Source organism: Phyllostomus hastatus, unplaced genomic scaffold, assembly GCF_019186645.2.
Source record: "Phyllostomus hastatus isolate PE091 unplaced genomic scaffold, TTU_PhHast_1.1 phas_scaffold_28, whole genome shotgun sequence".
NCBI classification, from domain to species: Eukaryota; Metazoa; Chordata; class Mammalia; order Chiroptera; family Phyllostomidae; genus Phyllostomus; species Phyllostomus hastatus.
The window spans coordinates 4,183,039-4,204,639 of record NW_025334022.1 but is presented as its reverse complement, the minus strand read 5'-3'; the positions used below and the strand labels follow the sequence as shown (position 1 = coordinate 4,204,639).

The following is a 21,601-nucleotide window of genomic DNA, read 5'->3' as shown; positions in this document are numbered from 1 at the left end:
GAATCCCAGTGTTACCACTTATTAGCTGTGTGACATTGGGAAGGTCACTTAACATTTGTAAGCCCTAGTTTTCTTTTTTATCTCCAAAGTGAGGATAATAATACCTATCTCATAAGGTTGTTTAAATGTTAAATTGGTTAATACAAGTAAAGTGATTAGAAGAGTTGCTTGGCACATAATAAGAATGATATATGTATTTGTAGATAATTTTTGTTAAATTTATATGTATACTGGTTCCCCAAATAAATTATAAGCTTCTTAGTGACAGTGAATTTTTCTTATCATTTCTTTTTCTTACAGCATGTAGCCTTACTAGGTATACCACCAAAACTTTGGAGATTCAAGCCCTGGCTGGCGTAGCTCAGTGGATTGAGCGCGGGCTGTGAACCAAAGTGTCGCAGGTTCGATTCCTAGTCAGGCCACATATGTGGGTTGCAGGCCATGGCCCCCAGCAACCGCACCGCACACTGATATTTCTCTCTCTTTCTCCCTCCCTTCCCTCTCTAAAATTAAATAAATAAAATCTTAAAAAAACTTTGGGGATTCAATTGTATCTAAACAGAAATCCCAAGATATGTCAAGTTGCTGCAAAAACAACAACACTACATCCCATGTCCTGTAGCCCCCACTATACTGTTTCATCCAACCGTTTGGTTAGTAGCTCTCCAATGACAATGAGAAAGTTGCCTTACATATAAGGCAGTTCTTCCATTTAAGCTACACATAAACTGTGATTTTGGAAAGAATAAGAATGAGGTAGGGGGATGGGAAGTTGCTGTCTTCACATAGCTTTGCCAAAGGCATCACTTCTCTTGGGGTGATAGTAAGGGAGCTGATGGAATGTCTATAACTGGGCACTGTAAACAAAGGTTATGCCTAATTACTCATGGCTGTGTCTGTACATCACAAAGAGAATGACACATATACCATCCCATCTCTCTATCTCCCCACATCCTTTGCCTGGAGGTGGGGGAAGGTGGAAGAAAGCAGAGAAGCAAGAAACAGCCTATGGAGACCTTCCTCTTCACCACTCTAGAACTTCGAAACCCTGCCTCAGGTAAACTGCAAGATTGCTTTCCAGGAAGTCAGGAGAGCTGGACCCTGGCTTTTGGGTACTAAATAGTTGTGTGACTTTGGAAAGACCACAGATACTAAATCTCTTTATATATTTTAGTTTCCCAATCTAAAGAAATGCATAAATATCCACTTCTAACCTAATTCATGGTGCTATTATGAATGACAAACAAGGTGACAGATTTGGAAATATTTTGCAAAGTACAGAGCGGTCAAGTCATGTAAGAGATCATTATTTTGGCCCTAGCTGGTGTGGCTCAGTGGATTGAGTGCCGGACTGCATATCAAAAGGTTGCCAGTTTGATCACCAGTCTAGGGCACATGCCTGGGTTGCAGCCATGCCCCCAGTAGGGGGTGTGTGAGAAGCAACCACACACTGATGTTTCTCTAACTCTCTTTCTCCCTTCCTTCCCCTCTCTAAAATAAATGAATAGAGTCTTTAAAAAAAAGAGATCCTTATTTTGGACCTCTCTTAGATAGTGATTTCAAGTATGGCCTTTTGCCTTTTAGATCACTGTCACTCAAAGTGTGGGTACAAAACTTTATACCAGAACATAAACATACTTCTGCCTTCATCAATAAAATCATGTTATGAAAAAAGAGTCAGCTGAAGTAAACAGTTTGCTCAGTGGCATGATTTACATTTGGCACAAGCCCCTAATCTAGTCACAGTGATAAATTGTTCATGGATTGGCAGTAATACATAGACCACATTCTTCAGGTCACTTACTATCCACCAGATACAATTCTATATGACAAATCTCTTTTCTTTCTTTCAGAACTTAGCCTGATCTAACTGTGATAATGGTGCAATTTATCTTGTTTCTCTTTTTTTGAATGTTATAAAGTTCAAAGTCAAATTTGAAGCTCAAGTACATCAGCTATGTTGACACTTACAGGTGGTATTTTTTAACTTCTTGTTTTTGTTTCTGATTTTTTATTTCAAATTTATGTTTGAAGATTATTTCATTACTATACTTTTGCTGGATGATGTCAAAGATGATGACAATTAAGACAATCACAACAATAAGCATTACAGCAAGCATGGCAAAATAGGCCAGATTTCTGTTTTGCATCTACTTGGGTAGAATCAGGATTGCGGGTATGTCTCCATGACTCCAAACAAGTTTGACTGTTTGGTGTCTGAATTCACAGAATTGGTATCATGGAGATACAATGGTGTTCATGAGGGGACTCATCCTCTGCATGCAGAAGGTACTGTCTTCTGTGAATGAAACCATCATACACAGTTAGGAGAACACTCACCATCTTGGTCGTTACCTGAGTCAGCTGGAGACTTGCTCCGGCGCATGGGGCCAGGGCTCTTGGCTAAACTCTTCTGAGGTGTTGGAGATGCCTTGGGGCCTGCTGTGGCTGGAGGGTTTCCTTTCATGACTCGGCATTCTGGTGGGAAAAGGACAAGACAACTTATTAGAGCCAGGGGAGAACTGAGACTGAGCATATTACCAACCTGTGGAAGTTGGAATAACTACCACAGGTCAAAGCACCTAATGGCTCAGGACAACAATGTGGTCCTCATTTTTTGCAAGAATGGTGGTTCTGGGGAGAGATCCATGGGAGAAACTTTCAAAAGTCACCTGGCTAAACCAGGTGCTTACACTCTTGGATTATGAAAACAAGGGAAGAAGTTGAAAAGCAAGTTGTATAGGTAATTAGTCAACTCAGTCATTATTGGAAAGACCAGTCATGTCTCAGAATAGCACTTGTTGACATGACTAATTAACATCTTTGGGGAAAAGGTAGATAGTTTAGAGGTAGCAGCCACACAGATGAAACATTCACTAGTATTTTAAAGGAGTGGAAGGGAGATACCATTTATTGTTTATTACATGTTATGTATTGTACTAGGCATGTTTGGGATGTCATGTTATTTTACAAATAAGCACAACTACCATCACCACTATCTTGCATTTATAGAGTTCTTTTTCGTTTAAATTCACATGTTTTCATAATCTCCTATGCTGATTTAATGAATAAATGCAAGCAGTGACTCAGCCACTTGTAACTTATAGAAAATTCATAAGTGTGTAGGAGAGTCTGTCAAATGTTCTTGCTACTTGCCCCAATCCCAGTCTGACACATTTGGAGCTGAGCATCTTTTCATTCAGGTCACTAAGCACCCCTACTATGGCAATTTGGGGCACTGATTGTGATAATGTATTAGAAGTATTATACTCACTTTACTGATAAGAATACAAAGAGCTCAAGCCTCTTGCTTAGGGTCACAAAGGAAGAAGAAGAAGAAGAAGGAGGAGGAGGAGGAGGAGAAGGAGAAGAAGAAGAAGAAGGAGGAGGAAGAGGAGAGGAGAGGAGGAAGAAGAACTAGCAGTCAAGTCTCCTGAGTCCAAGTCTAGTGCTCTTTCCACTCTATTTTATAGTTTTTCCATCTTTGTGCTGCTCATAGTAGAATCAAAGAACTTGATAGGGGTTCATTTATTTTTGATACTTCATTGCGACCTTCTACTTAAAGATATTTTAAAATATAATTTAGCCAAAAAGATTAGGAGATCTTTTCTGGTAATCTGAGATTTTCAGGAAACTGAGTTGAGCAGAAAGTTAATTTTTGTTTGTTTTACTTTTTGTTTCGGCTGATGAACTTTAGTTATCACTGTCCAGAGCTACAGACATAGAAGGTATAGAAAATTGGACACAGCCTGGAATTTATTTAGCTATTTTATGGTCTTTGTCTCTTCTAAAGGAAACATAGCAGAAATGCCACCACTCTCAGGGTCCTTCTCATTTCAGTTGTCTGTAAAGTCTGTATTACTACAACTCAGTTTGTTTCTCTCACACTTTATTCCTCATAAATGGGAAATATATTTTGAATGTGTCTTTCCAGCATGATCATTTCCTAAACCTTGTGCTGTGTCACCTAATTCGCCATTAACTTACATCTGGTTCTTGGACTCGGCAAAGGGAGATGAGCAGATGTTTCACCTCCTTCCTGTAATTAACAATCCTCTGGACTCTTGAGTCAAAAAGCAAGAAGTATAGGGCAGCAAACCAGAGGGTGGGAAAAGGAGAAATATTTTATAGTATGAAAACTCTGGGAAAATCTTTTAAATAGAATCATCAACATGGGCCAAATAGCTAGAGGATATTGACTGGAAAAAATGCATACATACACTATCCAAGTTGATTTCAAATGTTTCTTCCTGTGGTCTGATTGTATCTGTGAGCCATGTGACACAATATGTGGTTTAAGAAATATGGCCAGTGTTGGGATTGAGAGTGAGATTTATTGAGTTTGAAGGGTGGTAATTTGGAACATCTAATCAACCTTTCAATTAATGACTCATGTATTCAAAAATATGAGAGAAAGACTAACAATATTTGCCCTTTAGTGACCAAGAATGGATGTGATCCAGGCCATATGAACCCATGAATATCCTAAGGGATATAAGGAAGGAGAACAATAGAGCAATAAAATCTAGTGGCTGTGCTTACCATTTTCATCAAGAGAAAAGTCATCCTGAGCATAACGAAATTTTTCAGGACCACAGGCAATAAATACATCGTCATCACCAAAGAAATCATGGAGACAGGTTACCTGTGGAGAAAGTAGAATCACTGAATTGGTATCTAATGGTTTTATAACAATGAACTTCATACCATGTTTGCAGAGGGGGAAAATCGCATCTGAGCCATTATATCTAGCCCCCAAGGATCTCCCAAAATACTAGGCTCATAGTCTGTACCACAGCTACTGTGAGTAAAGATAACTGAGTGCCATTGTCTTTCTGTGTTTCACATGTTATAGTCTTGTATCAAGAGTAGCTTTGGAACTATGTCCAAATGAAATGTCCCCCTCTGAATAGAAGTCAACAACCAGATGGCTCTACAAATGTTCCCTTTCCTTAGAGCCTCAGAGACAGAGTACTCCCATCCCAACTCTGGGGCCAGGAGTCTAGGCTAAGGCAGATGAGAAAGATCTGTTGAAGCATGTTGTGGATACACTCTGTGACTGACCAAGAAGTATAAATTCCTCTCTTCATCTTCATTAGCTTTAAAAGAAGGACAACAACTCTTTTTTAAAAAATATTTTATTTATTTATTTTTAGAGAGAAGGGAAGGGAGGGAGAAAGAAAGGTAGAAAAACATCAATGTGTGGTTGCCTTTCATGTGTCCTCCTGCACTGGGGACTTGGCCTGCAACCCACGCATGTGCTCTGACTGGGAATCAAATTGGTGACCCGTTGGTTCGCATGCTGGCACTCAATCCACTGAGCCACACTAACCAGGGCAAGAAGGACACCAATTCTTAACTGCTTTGGACACTCCCCAAAGATTGAACTTTTGCTAAAAAGGACCCAGAACCTGATCAAGGCCCAGAATACCATTTCTCCCTAAAGAACAAGGAGGGGAAAACTGTCCTGACTACTACTTAAAACCTAATCAAGAGCAATGGATCCCCACAGGCTTGAGAGTCTGCCAGTAAAGTCATGGTCTCAGGATTCTTCCCACCCTCTAGTGCCCTATGCATTGTTGCTTGTACACAATAGAGAGATGGTCTTATAAACCCATTTTCTACACAAAGAAACAAGGGTCCCTGTGAAAATATGCTGAATTTTGCAATCACCCCAATTCTCAACTTCCCTAATTACACCTGATAGTTAATTTGGCACACTAAGGAAAACCCAGGAGAAACCATGGAGTCAAAGTACTGTTATCCAAAACTTAGCTTGAAAGTATTAAAAGCTTCTAGTTTTTCTAAGCTACCCACTCAAGCTTCTAGCAATGAATTTCCAGAGGCATGGTGTTCACAAACTATCAACACTTTGTTGGGTGCACAGAGGAATATGTTACATTTGAAAAATGTTTATATTAATAATATTATCACCCACCCTGGGTCTATTTAATTTCTGTTCCCCTAGCCAATATGATTGCAAACTTTACACAAAGCAAAAGATGCCTAAAGATTACCTCCATTTTCTCAGCCTCCCAATCATCCAATAGATGCCAAGAGAAGGGAAGGAGACTTGGGAAACTGCCAGGGTCATTCCTATTAAACTTCCAAGCCCTGGGTTTGGACCTCATCAAATAAGCCAACATCCTTCTTCAGCCCACTTGTCCCTCACTCATTCACTCATCCCATGATCATGTAATGTCAATCAGAGCTACCATTAATTAAATGTTTACTCCATGACAGGCACTCTGCTAAGTACTTCCAAATCTGTCATCTCATTTAACTCTTACAACAAACACTAGAAGTCAGTATTATTATCTCCACTATTTTACAAATGAGAAAACTAAGGCCCAGAGACAATAAGTAAATTATTCAGGTGGAAAGTGATGAAGCATAACAAATGCAAATTAAACTCCATAGTCTGTGCTTTTGGCCATTCAATAATACAAAGCACTTACATATATTTCAGACATTGGGGAGACAAAGATGAATCAGACTCAGGTCATGACTTCATGGAGCTCACAATCTGATGGAGTGAGACACATTGAAACAGAGGACTTCAATGACTGATAGGATGCCAGGATATGTAGGTGCCATGGGAGTTATTTAGTAGTACATCTAAGTGAACCTGTCACTGACTGGCACTGTTAGTTCAATAAGTATCCTGTATACTGTCCTGGAAGCAGATCCAATGACAGAGATTACATGGCTTGAACCGGGCCACAGATTCCTACTGACATATTGGGCCTTGGCTCAATAAAATCTGGAGCCTCTAACTTCAACACATTGTGTATCTCTGAAATTTTTACTCCCTGACATCTCCTTGATTCTGAAAAGGTTGACCCTGATCCTAACTGGCTGCCTTTAGTTTTGATCATGACTGTGGGAAACCTTACCCTTGGGTGTCCCTACACCAGTAATCTCTAGAATTTATCACTTTGTTTTAAGACTTGCCTATATTTTCATGAGTACTCACCTAGTCCTTCCCATTAGAGCACAAGCTTCCTGAATGTAAATGCCAAGTTTATCCCTCCTGCTGCATCTATCCATGGTTCCTGGTAGAGAGCTTATCACATAGTAAGAATGTAGCCAGAACTGTTTTTGCCTCAACAAAATGTAAAAAACAAAACAAAATAAACAAAGAACAATGAAGCTTTGTAAGGATATATAATGGCAGACAAGTAGAAACCAGAAAGAAGAATTTGGTTGTGGCAGACAATAAAAATTAGCCTTCAGGTGTTTTGAATGATAATGAATACACAAATTTAGGAATAAGAAAGGAACAATGACTGTGATGTCAGAAGTTAATGTTTGCATAACTATGCCAACTAGTTTTAAAACTTAGATGAAATGCATTATTTAAAAAAACCCTAAATAATGAAATTAGCTAAAAAATATATAGAAAACCTGAAGCAACTAACTACTAGCCATAGAAAGAATTTAGTAAATACTTCAAACAGCAATGCTTCACCAAAAGGCACCAGAGTATTCATTTTGGAGGTATTTGTGGAAATTTCTTCCCAAGAAGAAAACTGAAAAGTTCAAAAGCAGCCATTTCAGTGACATGCCATGATATCCTATTGTAGGTCAGAAAAGCCTTCACATATTGTTCTGGGGGTTGTTGTCACAGTGACCTATCCTTCTCCAACCCCAACCTTATTTGCCCCAGCAAGCTTTGGGAAATCTTTGGATAACCCCTCATTTGAGGAGATTTAAAAAAAAAACAGTCTGACAAAGTCACAATGGTGGGACTGGCTTCAAACATATTCATTTTGCAATCCAGCTATTTAGCATCAGGTTTCTTGTGTGATCCCACCCCACATTTTACTGGCTCCCAAATTTAGACAAATTCACATTGTCCATGTGGATATCCAAGTTTCCCAAATGATTTGGATACTAAAACACAACAGCCCTCCTCCACTTTGTTACATAGCTAGGAAAATAGGAAGCTCTCCATCTTAAATATGAGGAATTTAAGTACAGAGTCAAAGTGGCTCAAGGATACATAGGTAGCTCATGCAGAGTTGAGACTAGCACTCAAGTGTCTTGATTCAATTGAGGACAAAACAATTAAATTTTCTGATAGAATATGCCTCCTAAAGCCCTGACTTGAAATGCTTGAGTCCCCATTTGTTCTCATCAATGCCTGATACACATTAGTCCATTTTACTGGATTGAAGAAAAGAAAGCATCTTTTTTTAAAGATTGTATTTATTTATTTTTAGAGAGGGAAGGGAGGGAGAAAGAGAGAGAGACAGAAACATCAACGTGTGGTTGCTGGGGGTCATGGCCTGCAACCCAGGCATGTACCCTGACTGGGAATCGAACCTGCGACACTTTGGTTCACAGCCCGCGCTCAATCCACTGAGCTATGCCAGCCAGGGCAAAAAAGAAAGCATCTTAACAGATCATATTTTTAATCTATGAAAAAGAGAACTCATATTCATTACTCTAACTGGCAACTGAGTATGCTATAGGGGAGAACAAGGAGAAAGAGAATGAGAATAGGAAAAGAAAGAGGAAGAACGAAGGAAGAAGGAGGACAAGAATGGAGTATATGAAATAATTCCCAAATGAAATTCACACACACATTTTTTTTAATTCCATGAAGTAATGCAACACAAAGTACACCTGAGTTTATGTTGCAAATATATAATTTCTAAATTAAATTTTTTGAGATAAAATGTCCATGATGAAGAGGCAACACAAGTGGTAAAAATAGTAATCATTATAATACTACTCACAGCATCCTCAGAGAGGAAGAGTCTTGCTGACATAAATTTTTGTATGAATCACACTTGAGTATTCAAGTCAGAGATAAGAACACAAAAGCATTACACCTGTCTTTGTAATTAACAACTGCAAGCACAAAATCAATAAAATCAACTCACATTAACATTGAACCATTAAATCAATTTTCTTCCTTTGAAAAAATCAGTAGCTATTGGGGGAAGGGAAGCTTGATTGTGCTTTAGTGTGAACATTTGATTGTATGGACCACCTAGTGGCTTAAATGTTAAAGTACAAATGGGAAAATAAAAACAAAAGATCATCATGTGAGAGCAGTTTGAGTCTATTAGCTGCACATCTCAAATTCATTCTGTGACTTTATTTAACCTTGATTAGATTCTCCATACAGATACTGGCAGTTAGTTCTCATATGTGCTTATGGCTGGTAGATTCTGGATTTCACTATCTAATCATTTAGAAAGAAATGTTATTTTTGGAAGTAAGATTTTGCTTGTATATCTATTAGACCCACTTTCAACATGCAAAAGATTTTCTTTTTATTGAATTTATTGGGTTGACGTTGGTTAATAAAATTATATGGGTTTCAGCCCTGGCCCATGTGGCTCAGTTGGCTGGGTGTCATCCTGCAGACTGAACGGTCACAGGTTTGATTCCTTGTCAGGGCACTTGCAGCATAATCAATTGATGTTTCTCTCTCACATTGATGTTTCTATCCCTCTTTCTCCCTCCCTTCCCCTCTCCCTAAAAATAATTTTATGAGTTTCAGGTGTACAGTTCTATAATACCTCACCTGTATATTGTTTTTTCTGTTCATCACCTCAAGCCAAGTCTCCTTCCATCACCATTTATTCCCCCTACCGTCTTTTACCTCCTTACTCCCAACTTTTCCTATGGTAACACCCTACTGTTGTCAGTGTCTATGAGGGGTTTTTTTTGGCTAATCCCTTCACCTTTTTTACCCAACTCAACAACTGTCCTCCCATTGAAAGTTCCATTCCACTAATATCATAATTAAGCACTATGGAAAAAGATACAGAGAGAGAGATACAGAACTGTACAATAAAAAGCCTCTGTCTTTGAAAGTGACAGCATAATAAGAAAGTCAGTCCTATAGAAATAATTGAAACACAAAGCAGTGTTAACACTATTATAGAGGCAAAAAGAGTAAGGGGAACACAGAAGACAAAGAGAACAATTCTAATCATGAAGGATATGGGTTGATGGAGACAAGAATAAAGAGTATTTCAGGTAATACTGCACAAGTAAAGGCAGAAAAGCAGGAAGATACCTTTTTCTTAACAGCCCTGGAAAAAAGAACTGTATCTTGTAGATTATAGTCACAGAGATGCTACCTCCCCAGAGCACAATTTTTTTTATTTTAATTTTATTTTTTTAAGTTTTTAAATTGTTCAAATACAGTCTTCTGCCTTTCCCCCCCAACCACCCCAGCCCTCTCTGCCTCCCTCCCCAATTTCCATCCCCCTTGTTATTGTCCATATGTCCTTTATAATTATTTATGTAAACCTTTCATCCTTTTCCCCTATTATCCCCTCCCCTTTCCCTTCTGATCACTGTCAACCTGTTCTCAATTTCAGTGTCCCAAAGCACAATTTCTTAAACTCATCTGCCAGGTTCTGCACAGACAAAACATAGAGTTGCCTACTGGTAGAATTCAGGGTGAATAGAAAGGCAGAGAGTGTCTATGGGGAGAAGAGTGACCCTGGTGGTGAAGAAGAGGGAATCTTGTGGCAAGGAAGACAAACCACACTGATTTCCCAGTCTTGCCAACAGTGTGCCCTGCCCATAGAGTGGCTAACAAGCTTCATAAAATAAATTAATGAAAGATTCAGTAAACATTATGAATGAGATTTTTTTCAACTCTCATTCTGGAGCATTTCCTGCCTGCCAGCCCTAGATGGGCTCCAGTCAGAGGGTGGCACAGTGTTGTCTTGAAGAATGTGGGCAATGTTTCTGAGATAGCCCTGGCATTCTTATCAAACATGTTTTCATGAAGTTATCTTGAGGTCTTACTTGTGGGTTTTTCCTGTCAACATTTTTGCCTGAGTAAACAGCTCCTGTGTTCTGCAGTGCCTCTATTGGCACAGCTCTCTTTATTCAATGTTTTAAACTTCCTTAAGATCTCTGGTGAAATAATAACAATGACACTTGTATGTGCAAAATATATTTAGTGTTTTCAAAACACTTCCACATTTATAGGATGTTATATTTTCTTTTATACTTCCAATGTTCCTCTCAACCCAATCCAAACAGGCTTTCTTCCTCATCCCTCCACCAAGGCTGCTCTCATCGAAGTCAACAATGACTTCCACATTGTCAAATCCCACGATCACTTCTCTGGCTTCATCTTACTAAATGACTCCTCAGAAGCATTAGATGTAAATTGAGCTAGTCCTCCTCCTTAAATACTTGTCCCTCTTAGCTTCTGGGATACTGCAGATTTCTAGAATTCCTCTTACCTCAATCTCCACTGCTGGATTCTCTTCCTCTTCCAGACTGCTCAATATTTGGAAGCCACAGGGATCAGTTCTCAGACCTCATCACTTGTTTATTTACATTTATTTACTAAGTGATCATATCTAGTCCCAAAGCTTTATATACCATCTATACAAGATGACTCATGCATTGATATCTTCTGGCCCTTTTTATCCTTCAAGTCTAGACTCATACAAGGTCTGTCCAGAAGGTATCCAGCCATGTAATATAAAAATGGAATCTTTCATTGAAGAAAATACAAGATACAAGAAATATTGTACATAGGACAATGACCCCTCAGTCCCCTTCAAAGTAGGCACCTTGGGACTTCACACAATTCTCCCAGTCACCATCAGTTGCCCCGTCATATTTTCCTCAATCTCATTGGCAGTATGAAATCTCTTCCCTTTCAAAGGTGATTTTAATTTGGGGGAAAGCCAGAAGTCACAGGGTGCAAAATCTGGGATGTAGGGGGTGGAGCAGAATCACCTGGGTGATTTGATATTTTACCAAAGAACCCTGCATGAGATATGTTGCATAAGTAGGTGTATTGACTTGAAGAAGCTGCCCATCACCAGTTGCCCACAGTGGCTTTCTGAATCATCTGAATGGTTGCTGCAGGGGAATGTTCAAGCTTAATGCAAAATTTGATGCAGATTCATTGCTCTACTAGCTCAGTCATTTAGAATGTGACAGCCCCACAGTACACATGCTCACTCAATGGCATCTACCATCCACACTGACTAGTACAGTGAAATCATCATTGTTCACACATGTGAATTCCAGTCCATTCTCCTTGGTTGCCAGGTTACATCGATGTTGTGCAAACCATTCTCATTATGTTAACAATGGCTGGACTTTTTCCGGACAGACCACCTATATTCAACTTCCTTCTTGATAACTCCTTTTTGTTATCTGATAGGCATGTGAAATTTAGTATTTTCTCAAGACTAAACACTTATTTCTCCCCCTCTAAATCCTGCATCCCTCTTGCTTTCCTCATCTCAATTAGATAGTACCATAAATACCCTAGTTGCCTAAACCAGAAAACCTTTTTTTGCTGAAAGTCATATTTTTCCCCTATTGTCACTGTCTTAGTTCAAGATAAAATACAATAGCTTTATAGCCAGTTTCTGTACATCCACTGTCGGCAACACAATCCTGTCCCCACCGCCTATACAAACACATATATTGTTTTCCATACTGCAGTAACAGTAGTACTTTACAATTTTACTCAGGCATATCACTCTGCTCCTTAAAATTCTGCAAGGCCTGACCATAAAAAGAGAGGATAAAATCCAGACCTTTTATCTTGGCTTTGTATTATCCAATCTCTTCTACCACGTGTGCCAGCTAACTCCAGTCACACTGGCCTTCTTTCTGCTACTCAAATACATCAAGACCATTAATTCCTGCTTGAAGCCCTTCACTCTTGCAGCTCCTTCTATGTAGAATATATTCTTCCCAGATATTTCACAGGGCTAATTGCCTCTTCACAGTCAAGTCTAAAGTATCACATATTTAAGTCTGTGCATCCTTCAACTTACATGTTATTGTTACTTAAAATTTAAGTTATTTTATTTAATCCCACAAATTAGCCATTATTATTTTAATGATTATATATATAAAATATTGTTTACAGTTATTTATATATTTATCAGTTTATTTGCTCACCATTTCTTATTATATGTCAGGTTTTTGTTCTGAGGTCATTTTAAAAATAGGCAAATATTAGACTTAACCACCCTATATTCCATGTCACAACTTAATCTTCATGTTTCATCTTCTTAACTCTTGGTGCTACATTCTGGAAAATACTTTCAAATTTTGCAGTTCATTCCTTCTCTCCTCAGATGTGTTTAATTTTCCATTTAACCCATTCATTGAGCTTCAAACATCAGTGATTATAATTTTGATTTTTAGAAATTCTATTTCATTTTCCCTCATATTTACCTGGGAACAGCTGATAGTCTTTTTTGCATATCATAGTTTGATTACATGTTTTGTTTCTTTAAACTATCTGTATAAAGTTATTTTATATCCTGTAGCTGATCATTCTAATATCTAAAGTCCTTAGGGATACAAATCTGTTGTTTCAGCTAAACTTCCCTCATTGTGTCTTGTTTCCTTGTATGTCTGATACTTTCTTTTTAATGTGAGTTCACATTTGGTCAAACTAAATCTCTGAGGATCTTGCAGGGTCTAAGTTGGAGGTGCTTTTCTCTGAAAAATATGGGAATTTGCTTATGCCAGATGTCAGGGGGCACTGACAATGTGGGACCATCTTCTCTCAGCTATGGTTTTGCTAGTGACATGAGTAGTATCAATTTTAAATTCATACTTTGTGAGAGCAAGCTTTGGGTTGCAAACTCTCAAACAGATACTTGCAGTAGCAGCAGCCACAGCAGCAGTAAAGGAAGTGCTCTTATTTTTTTTAAAACCTCACCTGAGGACATGCTCATTGATTTTCCAGAGAGGGGAAGGGACAGAGAGAGAGGCAGAGAAACATCAGTTGGTTGCTTGTCACTCACACCCTGACTGTGGACAAACCTGTAACCTAGGCATGTGTCCTGACTGGAAATTGAACACATGACCTTTCAGTTTATAGGACAATGCTCCAACCAGCTGAGCAACACAGACCAGGGCAGTAGTGTTCTTGTTTATTTCCTACCTGGAGTCATGATAGAGACAAAGTTTATTGGTAGATTTCCTTTAAGGGTCCTGACTTAATGTGAAAGTTGTAGCTTTCTGTCCCTCACTTCTTAAGATTTTGTGTGCCCTGCTTTTTTGTGAATACCCAAAGCTCTGGGCTCCAGTTAGGGGGGTTTTCTTCCTTGGAAGCCCAGTCTTTTACATACTGTCTGCTGCTTAGGTTTTAACTTCTGGTTCCTTTTCCCTCTCTTGTCTTTCTTTTCTGCAAGCTTAGAAAAGCATTTCAAAAATGTTTGTTGCAGGTTTCTCAATAATCTAAAAATAGAATTACTGTATAATTGGGTTCTTGATCCAATTTTAACATGTGAGAACGGTGGGAAGTGATTTTCCACACCCTCTGTAAGCAATGATCTGACACCAGCTGAATGTTTACAATTCAACTCAATTCGGACACTCTTAATCCAGATATAACATCAGATTGCACAGGTAAAGAATTCAGTTCTACAAGAATGCCACTCCATTCAAATATTAGTGAAAAGTCTAGGTTGTTACCTGTAACTCTGACTGACCAGCTGTAAATCAGAAGTTAAATTTCTCTAAATTGGGGTAAGTAGCAAAGACTTGTTTAAGATCCTTTAATGTTGGGGGCCTAGCAGAGGACCCTTAAGCCTCCCAACCTTTGGTATTGCTATGTCAAAACATTTATTTTAACCCCATCAATGTCAATTTTAGTTATCCCATTTCTTAACATGGTCATGCATCACTTAATATCAGGGGCACAGTCTGAGAAATGCATCCTTGGGCAATTTAGTCATTGTGTGAATATCACAGAGTGTATTTATAGAAACCTAGACATTATCATCTGCCACACAACTAGGCGATATACTATAACATATTGCTTCTAGGCTACAAACTTGTACAGTATATAACTATACTAGCTATAGAGTAGGTAATTGTAACCCAATGGTATTTTCGTATCTAAACATATCTAAACATAGAAAAGATACAGTAAAAATATGGTATAAAATATAAAAAATAGTATGCTTGTATAGGGCACTTACCATGAATAGAGTTCACAGGGCTGGAAGTTGCTCTAGGTGAGTCAGTGAGTGAGTGTTCAGTGACTATAAGGCCCAGGACACATTTTACACTTAGGATAGGCTAAATTTATAAAAAAAAATTCCCTTTCTTCAGTAATAAATAAACCTTAGCTACTTAACTTTGTTTTTACTTTAGAAGCCTTTTAATTATTTAACATTTTAAATTTTTGTAATAATACAGCTTAAAACCCATATTGTACAGCTTCACAAAGATATGTTACTATTTACACTCTTATTCTAGAAGCTTTTTTTTTCCTATATTAAGAGTTTATTTTTTGGAGAGATGATGGAAGTGAGATAAGTGGGAGTAGAGTCCACTTCCCCCTGCACACGGGTAAAACATCTAGCTGATCTTCTGAGGAACAGAGTGAACACCCTTCAATATATGAAGATTGGAGACCAAAACTTGTGCAGGACACTGAAAAATCAGACAAGTAGGTGGAAGCTGTGAACACCAGGATACCTGCTGGAACAGAAAACCCGACAACAAAGGAACCACCAACAGATAACAACAGAAGAAGATGAAGCAGGCAATGGAAGGGCAATAACTCAACCCAGGACCTATCTGGAAATACAACGAAATGGTGTAGAAGTTACCCAGAACAAACAACTAAACAAGAACAAGAGAGAATCCTCAAAATTTTTTACACATGGAACAACCAGCTTCAACACAACGTGCCCATACCTGCACAACAGAATACAAGATGCTGTGGACAGAGTGACCCTTAGTAGAACAGCTGAAGGGAAGGGCCCACCAAAGAAAGACTCACAACAATCAAAACACAAAGACATACAGAGAGGCAACATAAGTGACATCCTAAGACCAGTGAGCTCAGGAGATCAAGGAGACTGTACCACTGAATCTCATAGGCATTCCACCATAGAGGTTTACAACATAAACCCAGGGAGTCAGAACAGAACAATTTAAGAAACAGAGGCTAACAAGAAAAGTCTCAAAAACAATGGCAAGAAAAAGAAACAATACCCAAATGAAAGGAAAGGATGAAGCCTCAGAAAGAATAGTAAATGAAATAAATGCAGGCAAGTCAGCTATCAGATACTGAGTTCAAAGCAATAATTACAAGGTAGCTCAACGAGCTCACAGAGAATTAACAAAAACTACAGGAAAGCTACAATGAACTCAGTGAAAACCACATCAACATGTAAAAGGAATAGAAACTATCAACAAGAGACAAGAGGAAATGAAGAATACAGATTCTAAACTGAAGAACACAGTAGAAGGAATCAAAAACAGGCTAGATGAAGCAGAGGATCAGATCAACAAGCTGGAGGACAAGGTAGAAAAAACACAAAGAATAAGCAAGAAAAAGAAAAGAGGCTCAGAAAGAATGAAGAGGGGTTAAGAAAAATTCAGGACAACATGAAAGATAATAATATCCATATAATAAGGATTAGATAGATTAGAATAGGAGGAGAAGAAGAAAAGCAGGGATAGAAAAGCTGTTTCAAAACATAATGATGTAAAACTTCCCTAATTTCATGAGAGAAAGTCACACAAAACCAGGAAACACAGAGAGTCCCAATCAAGAAGAAGCCAAAGAGACCCACTTCAAGACACATCATAGTTAAAATAGCAAAATTCCAAGACAAAGAGATAATCTTAAAGGCACAAAGGGAGAAACAGGAAGCAACATACAAGGGACCGCCAATAAGTTTAGCAGCTGACTTCTCAATGCAAATGCTCAAAGCCAGAAAGGAATGGCAAGAAATATTCCAAGTAATGAGAAACAGAGGCTGGCAACCAAGATTACCTCAACCAGCAAGGCTCTCAATTAAAATGGAAGGTCAAAAAGGAGTTTCCCAGACAAAGAAGCCTCAAAGAATAGACCTGCTGCAAACCAGCTATGCAAGAGATGCTAAAGTTTTTGCTTTAAGAACAGAAATAAAAAGAGAGAAACAGAGAGAAAAACAGGAACAAAAAAGGGCAATGAGTAAGTATTTATTAATAATAACCTTAAATATAAATGGATTAAATGCTCCAATCAAAACACACAGAATAGCAGAATGGATAAGAAAACATGACCCACACATATGCTGCCTACAAGAGACCCACTGCAGAACAGAAGACTTACAAAGATTGAAAGTGAAGGACTGGAGACACATATTCCAGGCAAAAGAACAAGGGAAAAAAAGCCAGGGTAGCAATACTCATACAAGACAAAATAGACTTCCAAAAAAAGGGCCATAAAAAGAGACCCAGAAGGTCACTTCATAATACTCAAGGGAAGAATCCACCAAGAAGACATAAACAGTGTAAATACATATGCACCCAAAAAAGAAGCACTCAAATACATAAAGAAAATCTTGGAGGACTTCAAGAAAAATATTGACAGCAATGCAATTATAGTAGGATATTTTAACACCACACTGTCAAAAATGGGCAAATCTTTTGAACAAAATATCAACAAAGATATTGTGATATTGAACAATGCCCCACATGAAATAGACTTAACTGATATATAGAGAGCCCTTCATTCCAAAGAAGGAAAATAAAATTTCTTTTCAAATGCAAATGGAACATTTTCAAAGATAGACCACATGATAGGACACAAAACAAGTCTCAAAAAATTAAAGAAAATTGAAATCATATCAAGCATTTTCTCTGATCACAAGGGACTGACACTAGAAACCAACCCCAAAGAAAAAAATACAAAACACACAAACTCATGGAGATTGAATAGCATGCTAATAAACAATGAATGGTTAAAGAATGAGATTAGGGGAAGAAATAAAAAAGTTTCGGGAAAAAAAGTGAAAATGAACTCACAACAATCCAAAACTTCTGGGACACAGCAAAGGCAGTCCTGAGAGGGAAGTTCATAGCTGTACACTCCTACCTAAGAAAGATAGAAACATTTCAAACAGAAAACCTAACCTTATGCCTACAAGAACTCAGGGAATGACAACAAAGATAGCCACAGCAAATAGAAGGAAGGAAATAACCAAGATCAGAGCAGAATTAAATAACATAGAGACTAAAAGCAAAATTCTAAGGATCAATGAATAAAGGAACTGGTTCTTTGAAAAGTTAGACAAAATCAACAATCCTTTAAGCAGGCTCATCTGGAAAAAAAAAAAAACAGAGAGGACCCAAATAAACACACTCAGAAATGAAAAAGGAGAGATTACAGCTGATACCACAAAAATACAAAGGATTGTAAGAAATTTCTACAAAGAAATCTATAAAGAAATTTGAAAACCTTGGAAAAATGGACAAATTTCTAGAAAAATATAATCTTCCAAAACTCAATGAAGAAGAAGCAGAAAGCCTGAACACACCAATAACTCCTGATGAAATTGAAACAGTAATAAAAAAAAAGTTCTGACACACAAAAGTCCTGGACCAGACAGTTTCACAGGAGAAGTTTAAAAAGCATTTAAGGGAGAGCTAACCCCCATACTCTACAGATTATTTCAAGAAATTCAAGAAGATGGAGGACTCCAAAATTCTTTTTATAAAGCCAGCATCATACTAATCCCAAAACCGGGTAAAGAAATAACAAAGAAAATGTCAAGCCAATATTTCTGATGAACAGAGAGGCTAAAATCTTCAACAAAATATTGACAAACTGCATCCAGCAATACCTTGAAAAGATCATACACCATGATCAAGTGGGATTTAACCCAAGGATGAATGGATGGTACATTATTAGCAAATCCATAAACGTGATGCACCACATAAACAAAACAAAAGGCAAAAATCATATGATCATATCAATAGATGCAGAAAAAGAGTTTGATAAGGTACAGCACCCATTTATGATAAAAACACTCAGCAAAGTGCGAATAGAGAGAGCATTCCTCAACATAATAAAGGCCATATAGGAGAGACCTACAGCCAACATCAAACTCAATGGACAACAAGTTAGAGCTTTCCCACTAAGATGTAGAACAAGACAGAGATGCCAGCTTTCACCACTCCTATTCAACATAGTACTGGAAGTCCTAGCCACAGAAAGGAGACAAGAAAAGAAATAAAAGACATCCAATTTAGAAAGGAGGAAGTAAAACTGTCACTGTTTGCAGATGACATGATAGTGTATATAGAAAATCCTTTAGACTCCACCAAAAAACTATTTGACCTAATAAATGAATTTGGCAAAACAGCCAGATACAAAGTCAATACTGAAATAATCAAAGGCATTTTTGTACACCAACACTAAAAAATCAGAAGCAGAAATCAAGGGAAAAAAATCCCATTTGATATAGCAACAAGAAAAATAAAGTACCTAGGAATAAACCTAACCGAGGAGGTAAAAGACCTGTACTCAGAAAACTATGTAACACTGAAGAAAGAAATTAAGGAAGTCACAAACAAGCCACAGCGATCAGACAAGAAAAGGAAGAAAAGGCATCCAAATCAGAAAGGAGGAAACAAAACTGTCGCTGTTTGCACATGACATGATAGTGTACACAGAAAATCCTATAGACTCTACCAAAAAACTGCTTGATGTAACAAACCAATTTGGCAAAACAGCGGGATACAAAGTTAATATCCAGAAATCAAAGGCATTTTTTTAGTATATCAACAAGGAAACAACAGAAGCAGAAATCAAGAATAAAATCCCATTTGATATAGCAAAAAGAAAAATAAAATATGTAGGAATAAATCTAACCAAGAAAGTACAAGATCTGTATACAGAAAACTACACAACACTGAAGAAAGAAATTAAGGAAGACACAAACATATGGAAACATATACCATGTTCATGGATCGGAAGAATTAACATTATCAAAATGTCCATACTACCCAAAGCAATTTACAGATTCAATGCAAGACCTATTAAAGTACCAATGGCATATTTCACAGACATAGAACAAACATTTCAAAAATTTATATGGAACCATAAATGACCCGAATAGCTGCTGTAATTTTGAGAAAGAAAAGCAAAGTAGGAGGGATCACAATACCTGATATAAAACTGTATTACAAGGCCACTGTAATCAAAACAGATTGGCACTGGAATAAGAACAGACATATGGACCAATGGAACAGAACAGAGAGCCCAGAAATAAGGCCATGTCTCTACAGCCAATTAATATTTGACAAAGGGCGCAGCAACATAAAATGGAGTAAAAACAGTCTCTTCAACAAATGATGATGGGAGAACTGTACAGCTACACGCAAAAAAAACTGAAACTCGAGCACCAACTTACATCATACACAAAAAATAAATTCAAGGTGGATAAAAGACTTAAATATAAGCTTTGTCACCATCAAAGTCCTAAAGGAGAACATAGGCAGCAAAATCTCAGATATTTCACACAGAAATATTTTTACTGACATGTTCCCTAGAGCAAGGTACAAAAAAGGAAACAATAAACAAATGGGATCTCATCAAAATACAAAGCTTCTGCACAGCTAAAGAAAACAGTATTAAAATAAAAGAGAACCAACCATATGGGAGAACATATTTGCCAATGATACCTCAGACAAGGGTTTAATCTCCAAAATATATAAAGAACTTACATGACTCCACTCTAAGAAGACAAGCAACCCAATTAAAAAATGGGCAAAGGACTTGAACAGACACTTCTTCAAGGAGGACATACAGAGGATCCAAAGATGCATGAAAAGATGTTCAATATTGCTAGCCATCAGACAGATGCAAATTAAAACCACAATGAGATACCACCCCACACCAATCAGAATGACCATCATAAACAAAGCAACAAACAACAAATGTTGGAGAGGTTGGGGAGAAAAGGGGACCCTAGTGCACTGTTGGTAGGATTGCAGACTGGTATAACGACTTTGGAAAACAGTATGGAATTTTCTCAAAAAACTAAAAATGTATCTGCCTTTTGACCCAGCAATTCCACCGCTAGGATTATATCCTAAGAACCCTGAAACACCAATCCAAAAGAACCTATGCACCCCAATGTTTAAAGCAGCACAATTTACAATAGCCAAGTGGTGGAAGCAACCTAGGTGCTCATCAGTAAATGAATGGATCAAAAAACTGTGGTACATTTACACAATGGAATTCTATGCAGCAGAAAGAAAGAAGGAGCTCCTATCCTTTGCAACAGCATGCATGGAACTGGAAAGCATTATGCTAAGCGAAATAAGCCAGGTGGTGAAAGACAAATACCATATGATCTCACCTTTAAAAGTAACCCAAAGAACAAAACAAAGAAACAAGCAAAATATAAACAAAGACACTGAAATAGAGAACAGTCTGACAGTATTCATAGGGGAGTGGAAAGGGAATTTCAGGGGAAAAGGGGAAGGGTTTACAGGAAGAAGTATAAAGGACTCATGGATAAAAACTAGGGGTGGGTGGAAATGGGAGAGAGCAGGGGAGGGCTGGGTGCGTGGGTTGGAATGGGAGTAAAAGATAGAAAATTGTACTGCAACAACAATAAATAAACTGAAAAAAAAAAAGGAAGACACAAACAAATGGAACCATATACTATGCTCATGGATTGGAAGAATTAACATAATCAAAATGGCCATACTACCCAAAGTGATTTATAGATTCAATGCAATCTCTATTAAAGTACCAATGACATATTCCACAGATATAAAACAAACATTTCAGAAATTTATATGGATTCATAAATGACCCCGAATAGCTGTA

The 21,601-nt window shown here is 37.8% G+C and overlaps 1 protein-coding gene across 1 annotated transcript in view; it reads right to left on the bottom strand.

The window, feature by feature from the left end:
- The window catches only part of DCX (doublecortin), a 154,086-nt gene that overhangs the window by 21,076 nt on the left and 111,409 nt on the right, over positions 1–21,601 (bottom strand). The window contains exons 4-5 of the mRNA XM_045817453.1: positions 4,543–4,645; positions 2,341–2,478 (exon numbers count right to left, since the gene is read on the bottom strand). Of these exons, the coding sequence (XP_045673409.1) occupies positions 2,341–2,478; positions 4,543–4,645 (241 nt within the window). The remainder of the gene's footprint in view (positions 1–2,340; positions 2,479–4,542; positions 4,646–21,601) is intronic.